Consider the following 13857-nt stretch of genomic DNA (forward strand, 5'->3'; position numbering starts at 1 on the left):
GCAACAGCTTCATACTTTGTTGCCATATGTACCGCATGTACCCTTGACAGAAATAAGTTAAATCACCAACAGCAAACATTAACTATATGGTGCCACATGCTACAATTAGGGTGACATTACCAACAAACTTATAGGGAGGAATTTAGTCAGCGCGGGTTCTCCTTCTTTTCTAAATCTAAAAGATATTAAAAACTGGCGTCCATTGTCTCTGCTAAACACTGATTACAAAATTCTGGCCAAGATCTTGTATTACAGACTGAATGCGGTGGCGGATGACCAGTTCAGTGTCCAGATTCAGTTGAGGAACTCCCCGACTCTTAATGCGAGGCAGGCGGCAAAAAAACGTACAAGATCCTCGAGTGCCTCCTCACATGAGGGACATGGCGTGGCTAGCATTTCATGGCAAGATGTATGTCCGAGCCATTCTAAAATGCTGTAATGTATCATACCGATCCTGTCCTAGGGAAGAGTTTGATCAGATAGTAGAGACAATGGAGCATCTCCTGTCAGAGTGTCCCTTTAGTATCCAGGTATGGAAGGTCATGTCCCTAGTCCTGCATCTTATAGGACAGCCGTGCCATCAGCTAATATATGGAGACTTCCCACCACAGCTCAGGGCATATAACAAAAGTTCTTTATTAGTGTTGATCGAGCATGCTCGGCACATCGTGGTGTTCGGCCGAATACTGCGTGTGCTTGAGCGCGATGCTCGAGTCTCCTCCTCGCACATTTGTTGGCTGCTACGCTGTGCAGGTGAGTACTGCCAATCACTGTAACGCTAAATGCACACGATCAGGATTGCGTGCGGATTTGCGTGCAGAGAATCCACACCGTAGGTCATGTACATTGTATTCTATAAGAATTTGAAATTCTCAATAAACACGATGCAGATTTTTTCCGCACGGATTTTGACCTGAGGTGCGGATTTTAAAATCCGAGGTATGTCAATTTATTTTATTTTTCCTGACCGGATTTTCTTAATTCACTTAGTAAAATCCGCATGCGGAAAATCCGCACCAATTGATGCGGATTGACCGCACAGATTTGCCTGCTAACACCTGCGGATTTCAGTGCGGATTCTCCGCACATGAACCCTGAACGTGTGCATGTACCCTAAGGGTCCATTCACACGTCCGCAAAATGGGTCCACATTCGTTCCGCAATTTTGCGGAGAAGATGCGGACCAATTCATTTTTAATAGGGCCGGAATGTGCTGTCCGCATCTGCGGATCCGCACTTCCGTTCCGCAAAAAAATAGAACATATCCTATTCTTGTCCGCAATTGCGGACAAGAAAAGGCATTTTCTATGAGAGTGCCGGCGATGTGCGGTCCGCAAAACTGCCGGATGTGTGAATGGACCCTAATGCCGTAGCCATGTTGGTTACTGGCATTACAGTGATTGGCTGGCCGGAACGCGTCATTGGGTGCTATAAAGCACCCGATGACACGTGGTACAGCTCAGTCTTAGATGTGCTGTAGAAGGGACAGATAGTGTAGGGAATTGAATTATATTTTTTTGTTAGGCAGGGTTGGTGTTAGAGACCCAAAAAGTCCTTTTAAGGACTATTGTTGTGTCTGGCAGCTATATATATTTTTAACGCAACCTGCGCTAAATAGCTTGCAATTGTTTGGCCGCTGCAGACAGCGTTATTATCTGCACTACATCTCCTGTGTAACGTGTGCACAGCCTAAAAATATCTGACATCCAAAGTACTTTTTCCGTAGACGGTGTCCGCTGCGGACAGTTATATTACCTGCGCTACATCTCCTGTATAACGTTTGCGCATCCCAAATAGCTGCGACATTCCCTGTAATTTTTTTATTCGCCGCGGGTGACAGCAGCATTACCTGCGCTACATCTCCTGTATAACGTTTGCACATCCCAAATAGCTGTGACATTCCCTGACATTCTTTATTAGCTGCTGGTCACAGCGACATTACCTGCGCTACATCTCCTGTATAACGTTTGCGCATCATAAATATCAGTGACATTCAGTCTAATTTATTTGAGCATACACTTACAAAACCTGCACTACTGTACGTGTGACATACTTGCAAGCATATATACCATTGAATATGCAGAAGGCGAGCAGTAAGGGATGGGGAAGTGGCTGTGCTGCTCATGGTGCACGCAGAGGCCGTGGCCCTGGGCGCGGTGAAACTGTGCCTGCTGCCAGAGCACAAGAAACACACTCATCCATGATACCTAGCTTCATGTCCCAGTTTGCAGGGCGGCACAGCACACCACTCTCGGTCAGACCAGTGCGACCAGGTGGTCGGTTGGATTGCAGCAGATAATGCTTCCAGTCGGTTAAGCACCACCCTGTCTTCCACAAAGTCCAGACTCAGTAGCCAAGAGTCTGGTCAACAGAATCCTCACCCTGATTCTCCTTCCTCCCACCATGGAGAGTCTTGCCAAACAAGTGATCACACACTTGGATACTTCGAGGAGCTCTTTTCATCGCCATTCCTTGATTTGGGCCTTTCGCCAAGCCCGCCTAAAGAGGGACATGAGGAGATCGTGTGCCCTGATTCCCAAACTCTGGAGCATCCACAGTCACAAGAAGATGACGGTGGGGAATGGCAATTAGTGTTTCACGAGGTGGATGATGATGATGAGACACAGTTGCCAATAAGTCAACTGCAATTAGTGTCTTAAGAGGTTGATGATTAGACAGAGTTGTCAATAAGTGAGGTTTTTGCTAGGTCAACAAGTCAGGAGGATGACCAGGGTGAGGAAGTGGAAGAGGAGGTGGTGGACGATGAAATCAATGACCCAACCTGGGAAGGTGGCAAGCCGAGCGAGGACAGCAGTACAGAGGGGGAGGGATCCGCAGCACCGCAACAAGCTGGAAGAGGCAGTGGGGTGGCAAAAGGGAGAAGGCGGGCCACACCAAACAGGCCCTCAACTGTTCCCCGGAGCACCCCCTTGCGGCAATCTCCCTTGCCAAGGGGTAGGTGTTCCGCAGTCTGGCACTTTTTTGAGGAAAGTGCGGACGATAAAAGAATTGTCATTTTCAACCTGTGCTGTACCAAAATGAGCAGGGGCGTGAACACTAGCAACCTCACCACCGCCAGCATGATCCGCCACATGGCATCAAAGCACCGTAATAAGTGGGATGAACACCTGGGACCACAATCAGTGTCTGCGAGTCACACCACTGCCTCCTCTTTCCCTGTGTTACGTGCTGGCCAATCCCCTGTTCAAGACACAGGCCCGGATGACTCCCGCCCTGCACCTGGACCTTCACAAGCACCATCAGCTAGCACATCCACTTCTGTGTTCCAGCGCAGCGTAGCGTACAGATGTCCATACCCCCGGCCTTAGAACAAAAGCTCAAATACCCAGCCACCCACGGAGTGCTGTCCGCATCTTTTGCGGCCCCACTGAAGTGAATGGGTCCAAATCTGAGCCGCCAAAACTGCGGCTCGGATGCGGACCAAAACAACAGCCGTGTGCATTAGGCCTTAAGCTTGTGGACACTGAGGCTTTCCGCTGCCTGATGGCGGCGGCCGTCTCTCGTTACTCAGTCCCCAGCTGCCACTATTTTTCCCTGTGTGCAGTCCCTGCCTTACACCAGCATGTGTAACATCATCCGTTCCCTGACCAACGCAGTTATTGGGAAGGTCCACTTAATGACTGACACATGGAAAAGTGGTGTTGGCCAGGGACGCTACATTTCACTGACATCACACTGGGTGAACATTGTGGAGGCCGGGAGTGAGTTGTACCCTGGGATGGCACAGGTGCTACAGATGCCAAGGACTGCGGGCCCTACTTATATCAGGATTTCCGCCACCACCTACATTAGTGGCTGAAACCCCCCTTCTCCTCCTCCTCTTCCACCTCTGAATTATCATCTTGCAGCACCAGTCAGTAGCTGGAAGCAGTGTAGCACTGTAGTGGGGAAGCGGCAACAGGCCGTACTGAAACTATGTTTAGGTGACAAACAGCACACCGCCGCAGAGCTGTGGCAGGGTATAAGGGACAAGACTGAGCTGTGGCTCTTGCCACTCAACCTAGAACCAGGCATGGTTGTGTCTGATAATGGCCGTAACTTGGTGGCAGCTTTAGAGCTCGGCAAGCTTACACACATACCATGCCTAGCCCACTTGTTCAACTTAGTGGTTCAAAGGTTTCTCAAAACCTACCCCACTTTGCCTAAGCTACCGTTGAAGGTGCGCTGTGTTTGTGCCCATTTCCGAAAGTCATCTACAGCTGCCTCCGGTCTGGCAACGCTGCAGCAGGGCTTGCAATTGCCAGCTCACCGACTTTTGTGCGACGTGAACTCCACGTTGGACATGTTGGCCAGGCTTTGTGAGCAGCAGAGCGCAGTAGTTAAATACCAGCTGCAACATGGTCGTCGCCTTTCCAGTCAGCTTCCGCTCTTCACAAGCGACGAGTGGGCATGGATGTCTGACCTCTGTGAGGTTTTACGCAACTTTGAGGAATCAACACAGATGGTGAGTGGCGATAACACTATTATCAGCGTCACCATCCCACTTCTGTGTCTACTCAAACACTCGCTGCTCACAATTAAGGCAGACGCTTTGCATGTGGAAGAGGTGGAAATGGGGGAAGACAGTACACAGGGTGATAGCCAGACCACCCTCAGTTCGTCTTCTCAGCGCAAATTGGATGATGAGGAGGAGGAGGAGCAGGAGACGGTTGCCTCAGCTACAGAGGGTAGTACCCACAGCAGGTTTATTCCATCTGTTCAGCGTGGATGGGCTGAAAAGGAAGAAGAGGATGAGGAGATTGAGAGTCATCCTCCTGATGAGGACAGCGAAGTCTTGTCTGTTGGGACTCTGGCACACATGGCTGACTTTATGTTATGCTGCCTTTCCTGTGACCCCCGCGTTATATGCATTTTGGCCAACACCGAATACTGGTTGTTCACCCTTCTCAATCCCCGCTACAAAGAGAACTTCTCATCTCTCATTTCTGTGGTGGAGAGGACGAGCAAAATGGTGCAATACCAGAAGGTCCTTGTGGAAAGATTGCCCCAAAAATTTCCAGCTGACAACGCTGGCAGCAGAGTACATAGTTCCTTGGGCAACCGAGGAGGGGAGACGAGGGGAACACACAGCAGTTCCAACAGAGGCAGGGAAAACTCTCCAAAGCCTGGGACAGTTTCATGACACCCCGCCAGCAACCTCACCCTGATGCGCGGCCTAGTGTCACAAGGGGAGAAAAGTTTTGAAAGATAGTGAAGGAGTACGTAGCAGACCGTGTCAGCGTCCTCAATAGTCCCTCAGTGCCTTACAACTATTGGGTGTCCAAGCTGGACATGTGGCACGAACTGGCGCTCTACACCTTGGAGGTGCTGGCCTGCCCTGCCACCAGTGTTTTGTCAGAGCGGGTATTTAGTGCTGCTGGGGGCATAATAACTGAAGCGCATCCGACTGTCAACTGAAAATGCTGACCGGTTGACTCTTATCAAAATAAACAAGGCCTGGATTGCCCCTGACTTCTTTACTCCACCAGAGGAAAGCGGCTGAACATAAAGGAATTTTAAATGTATTTTATGGTGTATTGAATACACTGTATTCCCATGCACCCCTTCCACCACAAAAAGGGTATATGGTTCAATCTTCCTTTTTTCGTCCGCCTCCTCCTCCTCCATCATATCAACATGCTTATTAGGCTGCCCTCGCTCCTAATGTTTTAGAGGGTCAGCTCAGCAGCAGGCCCTCAACCATAATTTTTTCGATGGTCAGATCAGCAGCAGGCCCTCGCCCCTAATGTTTTAGATCAGTGGTTCTCAACCTTTCTAAAGCCGTGACCCCTTAATACAGTTCCTCATGTTGTGGTGACCCCCAACCATTACATTTTTTTCCTTGCTACGTCATAACTAATTTTGCTACTGTTATGAATTGTAATGTAAATATCTGATATGCAGGATGTATTTTTATTGCTACAAATTGAACATAATTAAAGCAGAGTAATTAATCACAAAGACAAAATGTTATATATTGTCAAATATTTATTTCTAATTACAAATAAATGAAATTTTGTATTGAAGCATGGTGTAGCATGGGTAACATACTTAATATAACAACAGTAAACAACATCGCTACATTTTGCAACAGTATGCATAAAACAGCCAACATTAGTGCGAAGGTTGAGATTGCTTCCTTCTCACCAGATCAGAAATTCTTGGGGCAGTCTTTGCAAGAGCACACCGAAGATCATCTTCCACAACAAGTCTACTTCTGTATTTAGACTTGATAACCAACAAGCTGGAAAACCCTGTTTCACATAGATAAGTTGTTGGAAATGGAAGAAGAAGGCGCAACACAGTCTCAGACAGAACAGGATATGACTGCAAATGCTTGATCCAGAATTTTGTAACTGGCATTGTAGAGAAATCAGTTCTCACTGCATCGTTGTTAATAAGTTCAATGAACTCCTCTTGTGCTGTCTCAGGAACATCTTCAACTTTGACTGTGAATGGGCTTCTGGCCAGAGCAAATGGGGTGTCCGGTAGATTTGGAAAGTACAATGAAATTTCATCTTCAAGCATATGCAAGTGTTCTTTCACAGAAATTATCATTGTAATTCTTTTGTCTGGTTCAATGCCATGTTCCTCAAAGAAAGCAGCTAAGGTAGGCAACATGTAAATATTATTGTTATCCAATTTTTTTTGCCAAAGCTGAAGTTTCATTTGGAATGATCGAACCTTTTCAGACAAATCAAGGCACGTTGCATTTGGTCCTTGCAGTGATAAATTTAACTCATTCAAGATGACAAAGATGTCAACCAAGTAAGCTATTTTCTGCAGTTCACTTTTATCGCTGAAAAGTGCCTCAAACTGTGGTTTTGCCTTCTGATTAAAAAACATTCTGAGTTCATCACGAAGATCAAAAACACGTTTTAAAACTTTTCCTCTTGATAACCATCTCACTTCAGTATGAAATAACAAAGCATTGTGTGTCGCATCCAACTCGTTGCACAGTTGCGAAAACAGTCGACTGTTTAAACTGCTCGCCTTTACAAAATTGACACAACTTATGACGCTTTTCATAACTTCCTGTAAATTTTGTGGCAGCGTCTTCGTTGCTAATATTTGCCTATGAATCATACAGTGAGTTCCAATGACTTTTGGGGACTTATTCAGTACCAAACGTTGAAATCCAGATCGACATCCTAGCATAGCTGGAGCACCATCAGTACAAACACCACAAACCTTTTCCCAAGAGATCTGATGCTCTTTCAGAAATAATCCAACTTTGTCAAATACATCACGTGCAGTAGTTGTCGTTTCCAGAGGTTTGCAAAAAAGAAACTCATCTTTAAAGTCGCCATCATTAATATACCTCACAAAAACCAGTAACTGGGAACAGTTTGCCACGTCTGTAGATTCATCAAGCTGGATACTAAATATTGGAAGTGGAGCAGATTTAATTTCCTGTACTACCTGACTAAGAATATCAGCCGACATGTCATCTAATCGTCTGCGAACAGTATCGTTAGATAAGGAAATTGCATTCAATTTCGTAACATATTCGTCTCCGATCATAACTCGAACAATGTCTTTGGCCGCTGGCAACAGTAAATCCTCACCAATGGTGTGAGGTTTCATAGCTCTGGCAATTCTACGTGCCACCAAATATGAAGCTTCAACGGCTGCTACGTTTTGTTTGTAATACCTGCCACCAGTGTCAAGTCTGGCTTTTTTGAGTGCATCAGCTTTGCTTCTAAAATAGTTGGTATCCCTGCCGGCAAAGCTCGGATGCTTGCTATCAAAATGGCGTTTTAGTTTGTTTGGCTTCATAGATTCAGCTGATAGAACTTCACAACAAATAACACATTGTGGTTTCTCAATCCCTACTGTAATTATTGAGGTAAAACCATACTGTAAAAAATCCTCACTATATTTTCTTATTTTATGGTTCTTCTCTACACGATCCATTGTCATGGGGTGATTTGTTATCTAAATGAAAATAATATATGACAATAGCTGATGAACAATAATTCAAGTGTTGCCCTGTCTTACCTCAAATGCCTTTAACACAGCAGCTGCTTTCTACAATACCTGCTCTCTGCAGATGTGTGACCAGTTTGCATAAATACAGTGGCGCCAACCCTAGTGTCCGGCTGGAACTCCCGTGGCCCACGTGGAGAATTGGGTCTGATGACCCACCAAAAACACGCACAGACACCAATACACCAAATGTTAATTCAAATACACAAGTATTCATTCATAACCACAGAACTTTAGCATAAATACAAAATATTTTTAAACCAAATAAATAACTTTAAAATAAATAATAAACAACAAATACCCCCTAAAAAATAAATCAGCGGTGCTCAGGGTCCCCCAAATATATAAATCAGCGGTGATTCATGTCCTCCCAAATAAATTAAGCCTTGCTCAGCCAAATAATTAAAATAAAATTAGCCGGGCTCAATTAAATCATTGGTGGCAGTGGTGCCCAGCGGTGGTGTCATTAACGAAAAAAACTCGGACCTCAGCAGACAGGCGGCCCGACTTACCCGTCCAGACGTCAGGCTCCTTCAAGCACAGGCAGTGATAGGACATCACTTCCTGTGCGCGAGGATAAGGGGCCGCTGCCGTTGTGCGGGTGTAGCGTTATACTACCCTACCTCGTGAGATTTCGCTACCTCCTGACTTCCTGTCGCACTGCTAATGACGTGAGGAGGCGGTCTTGAGTTTTGACGATCTACGCATGCGCAGACCGACAGTTTATGGAAAATCAGCGGAGTTCAGCTTTACACCGGGACACTGCGCATGCGCAGGAGAGCCTCAGTAGGGAAATATTACGGCCTAGTGCGCAAGCGCGGCTAACTCCGGCCGGCGTGAAGCTGAACTCCGCTGAAATTTTCCATAAACTGTCGGTCTGCGCATGCGCAGATCGTCAAAACTCAGGAACGCCTCCTCATGTCATTAGCAGTGCGACAGGAAGTCAGGAGGTAGGGAAATCTCACGAGCAGTGGCGTCTCTACCTTTCAAATTTTGGGGGGGCACACTGGGGGCCAGGACAAAAGTAGGGGGGCAGCTATAACAACGATACATTTACACAAGTACCTGAGGAAGCTGGATTCTTCCGGCGATACGCGTTGGGCGTTACTCATTCTTCCAGGTCCACTGCACCAGCGGCTCATGTAGGTTTTGGCTCTCTAAATTAGACCTTATCATGGTCTGTTTGCATTTCTAATGGTCTTACCTTACTTTATATTTGCTTTATGTTTTGCATTGTATTCCCATATGCTGGTTTATAGTATTTATGCCCATTTTGTGGCAATTCAGTGGACCTGTGTGTGTCGGTTACATATATTTTATTGCATACCGCACTTTGTTATAATTGTATACAATTTTTAAAAATTTGTCTGTTGGTGTGTCTAATAAACTTTATATATATTTTTATATTGACTTATTGTCGGATGTGCATTTATGGGGTGGTTCTTGTGACTCTCTCTTGGGTCAGGTGTTGTTTCACATTTACACAAGTACGCTTAGAAATGCTGCGATACTTTACCCAATACCTAAAACCGCAACAGGGAAGAAAAGTCCAGCTGTCTGTGGATGACACTTTTATAGAGAGGGGGATCTGTGGATGACACTGCTATGGGGGGATCTGTGGATGCCACATACCGTATATAGCATCTTATGCTATATGTGTCATCCACAGATCCACCCCATGACAGTGTCATCCCCATTTCTCCCTCCATAACAGTGTCATCCACAGATCTCCCTCCCTATAACAGTGTCATCCACAGATCTCCCTCCCCGCCTCTCACAGGAGTGTACATATATAACAAACATATTTCACATGAACACTTACAGTTACTTGGCTTGGCCCTTGGGGATCTCGGACGCCACTTCAACACTTGGCCGGGGGCTCGGCGGAGCTGATGTTGTTTTTTATCCTAATGAGAAAGATTTCATAATAAGGATTTGGAGAAGGGGCAGAGGGATAGCAGAGCAGGGAGAGGCTGGTGCTGCTACTAGGGGGTCATACCATGTGGGAGTAATAGAGCCCACCATAATGCCCCCCAGTAGAAATAATTCTCCTTATAATGTGACAGTGCAAAAAATACCCCCTTATGCCCCCAGTTGAGCTAATGTCCCCCATAATGTGCCAGTATAAAATACCCCTATATAGTGCCCCTAGTGAATGCCTCCATAGTGCTCCTCTCCCCCCTTCCTGCTAGTGCCCCCCCATAATGTACCAGTATAAAATGCCCCATATATCGTGCCCCAGTAGATGCCCTCAGTGTCCCCCATAATTTGCAAGTATAAAATACCCCTTCTTATTGCCCCCGTAGATGACTCCATAGTACTCCTCTCCCCCCTTCCCCATAGTACCCACCATAATGTGTCCCAGTATAAAATGCTACTGTACAGAGCCCCCCATATAAAACACCCCTTCTTTGTGGCCTCAGTAGATGCCCCTATAGTGCCCACCAATAATGTGCCAGTAATAAGTGCCCTCCATAACGTGCCACTGCCAGTAACAAGAGCCCCCCATCACGTGCCAGTAATAAGCCCCCCATCATGTGCCAGTATTAAGTCCCCCCCATCATCATCATGTGCCAGTATTAAGTCGCCCCCCCAATCATGTGCCAGTATAAAGTCGCCCCCCCAATCATCATCATGTGCCAGTATTAAGTCCCCCCCCATCATCATCATGTGCCAGCCAGTATTAAGTCCCCCCCCATCATCATGTGCCAGCCAGTATTACGTCCCCCCCATTATCATGTGCCAGCCAGTATTAAGTCCCCCCCCCATCATCATGTGCCAGCCAGTATTAAGTGCCCCCCCATTATCATCATGTGCCAGCCAGTATTAAGTGTCCCCCCCCATTATCATCATGTGCCAGCCAGTATTAAGTCCCCCCCCATAATCATCATGTACCAGCCAGTATTAAGTCCCCCCCCATCATCATCATCATGTGCCAGCCAGTATTAAGTGCCCCCCCCATCATCATCATGTGCCAGCCAGTATTAAGTCCCCCCCCATCATCATCATCATGTGCCAGCCAGTATTAAGTGCCCCCCCCCCCATTTTCATCATGTGCCAGCCAGTATTAAGTGCCCCCCCCATTATCATCATGTGCCAGCCAGTATTAAGTCCCCCCCCATCATCATCATGTGCCAGCCAGTATTAAGTGTCCCCCCCATTATCATCATGTGCCAGCCAGTATTAAGTGCCCCCCATTATCATCATGTGCCAGCCAGTATTAAGTCCCCCCCCATTATCATCATGTGCCAGCCAGTATTAAGTCCCCCCCCATTATCATCATGTGCCAGCCAGTATTAAGTCCCCCCCCCATTATCATCATGTGCCAGCCAGTATTAAGTCCCCCCCCATTATCATCATGTGCCAGCCAGTATTAAGTTCCCCCCCATTATCATCATGTGCCAGCCAGTATTAAGTGCCCCCCCCATTATCATCATGTGCCAGCCAGTATTAAGTCCCCCCCCATCATCATCATCATGTGTCAGCCAGTATTAAGTGCCCCCCTCCATTATCATCATGTGCCAGCCAGTATTAAGTCCCCCCCATCATCATCATCATGTGCCAGTATTGTAAGAAAATAAAAAAAACACATACTTACCTCAGTGTCAGCGATGCGATGCAGGCCTCTTCTGGCCTGTGTCCAGCGCTGTAAGGGTCAGGCGGCGTGATGACGTCACGCGCCGCCTGCGCCGGCCTCTGATAGGCTGCCGGCCTAGTGCGCCGGCAGCCTATCAGAGGAAGGGAAGGGGACACACCCCTCCCTCCCCTGCACCGCCGCAGCACAGTCAGATTACAAGGGAGATGAGCGCAATGGAAGCGCTCATCTCCCTGTGCTTGACTGCGGCGGCGGCGGCTCACTTAGGGGGCGGGAACGGGGGCATAATAGGAAGCCTCAGGCGACCCCCAGGGAAGGGACGATCGACCCCCAGGTTGAGAACCGCTGTTTTAGATGGTCATATCAGCAGCAGGCCCTCGTCCCTAATGTTTTTGAGGGTCACCAGCAGGCCAGCAATCATAATTTTTCAAGGGTGTGTATGATGCCCTCCTTTATGTGTAATAAAGGGTGTATTGTAGTGCCGGTTCCTTGTCATTTTTTGCAGTTCTTTCACTTAGTGCATAGGCTTTATGAGTGTAGGAGTCCCACTACCTGAACAATTGTACCACAATGTGAATGAGGCCCTCCTTTATGTGATATACAGGTTGTATCGGAGTGCCTCTTCCTTGTAATTTTTGGCAGAACTTGCACTTTATATACAAGTAAATATACAGGAAAGAATGTTTCCTAACAAATTTTCCTCTAAAATCAATTTTATCTTCGTTTTTTTGCGTATTATTGTCAGTCTGTAAAAGTGGCGTACTACTCGGACAACATCGTTCCCAGCATCGACCTGGACGTCCAAGATGCATCCAGACATCCTCCCCATGCTGTTCCCGAACTATTTCAGTGGTGTTTCCATCAATTTCTGACCTTTTCCTGTGAACCAGACACCCTTCCCTCTTCAGAGCAGGGGGTGCCTGGTTTAATGCTCGGGTTCGCCCATTGACTTCCATTGTGCCAGGGTGCTCGGTAGAGATGAGATTAAGACAGAGACTGATGCAAAGAAAAAGTTGATGAAGTGTGAGTGCCTGGATGACTGCACATGTGAACGTGCCATTTTGAAATATAAACTGGATAAAGAATCAAACACAAAACCTAAAGTAGAAAGCTGGGCAATGGAGAAAAAGAGGGAGGCCAGAGCCCAAAATGTGAAGATGAAAGAAATCATAGAGAAAAACGGTACTGATTATGGTGTTGAGTACAGTATGGTAGAGCAAGGAGCCCCTCAAAGATGTGTGGGTGCAGCGCCTGGAGGGTCACTGCTTTCAGAGTGACTATGTATGGGGTCGGAGCAATCAGTCTCTGAAAATGCTGGGAATACTAGGGGGCAAAGTGTGTCATCTAACAAGGGGCTAACTGCAGTGGACACAGTTTGCAACTCTGGTGAAGTGAATGTGAGCAGCAATCCGTGTGTGAACAGGAAAGTGTTTTATGTACGGACATTGTGAATGAGACCCCGCTCAGCGCTGTGATCGAGACCCCGCTCAGTGATGTGATCGAGACCCCGCTAAGCGATGTGATCGAGACCCCGCTCAGCGCTGTGATCGAGACCCCGCTCAGCCCTGTGGGTGAGACCCCGCTCAGCGCTGTGATCGAGACCCCGCTCAGCCCTGTGATCGAGACCCCGCTCAGCGCTGTGATCGAGACCCCGCTCAGCGCTGTGATCAAGACCCCGCTCAGTCCTGTGGGCGAGACCCCGCTCAGCTCTGTGATCGAGACCCCGCTCAGCGCTGTGATCGAGACCCCGCTCAGCCCTGTGATCGAGACCCCGCTCAGAGCTGTGATCGAGACCCCGCTCAGCGCTGTGATCGAGACCCCGCTCAGCGCTGTGATAGAGACCCTGCTCAGCGCTGTGATCGAGACCCCGCTCAGTCCTGTGGGTGAGACCCCGCTCAGCGCTGTGATTGAGACCCCGCTCAGCGCTGTGATTGAGACCCCGCTCAGCGCTGTGATTGAGACCCCGCTCAGCGCTGTGAGTGAAAGTCAGCTATCAGATGAGACAACTACACAGACTGGAGCAGACTAGGACTCTCAGCCGCACACCATGTCAAGTGCACAGCAGTCTGGAGCAGACACAGGTGGATCTACAGGGCAATCTGGAGTCAGTAAGCCCGTTGATAAGGATAAGCCCAGCACTGATCCTCCTGCTGACCGTCCACAATTCAGGAGACTGTTCTCTAATGTCACAAGGCCGGCTAACCCTCCACCTCAGAGGAGGAATGCTGTCAGGATTAAGTATACGGGTGTAGAGGGAAGTCAGGTGGGTGTAT

At 47.7% G+C, this 13857-nt stretch overlaps 1 protein-coding gene across 1 annotated transcript; it reads right to left on the reverse strand.

Moving 5' to 3' along the window:
• Window positions 1–6114: 6114 nt before the first annotated feature.
• On the reverse strand, window positions 6115–12404 carry LOC120993613 (zinc finger BED domain-containing protein 5-like). Its single transcript, XM_040422087.1, has 2 exons — window positions 12351–12404; window positions 6115–7938 (listed from the first exon to the last, which is right to left on the reverse strand). Exons 1-2 carry the CDS (start codon window positions 12402–12404, stop codon window positions 6115–6117), a joined length of 1878 nt encoding a protein of 625 aa, XP_040278021.1.
• Window positions 12405–13857: the final 1453 nt, after the last annotated feature.

This window comes from Bufo bufo, chromosome 3 (genome assembly GCF_905171765.1).
Source record: "Bufo bufo chromosome 3, aBufBuf1.1, whole genome shotgun sequence".
Classification (NCBI taxonomy): domain Eukaryota; kingdom Metazoa; phylum Chordata; class Amphibia; order Anura; family Bufonidae; genus Bufo; species Bufo bufo.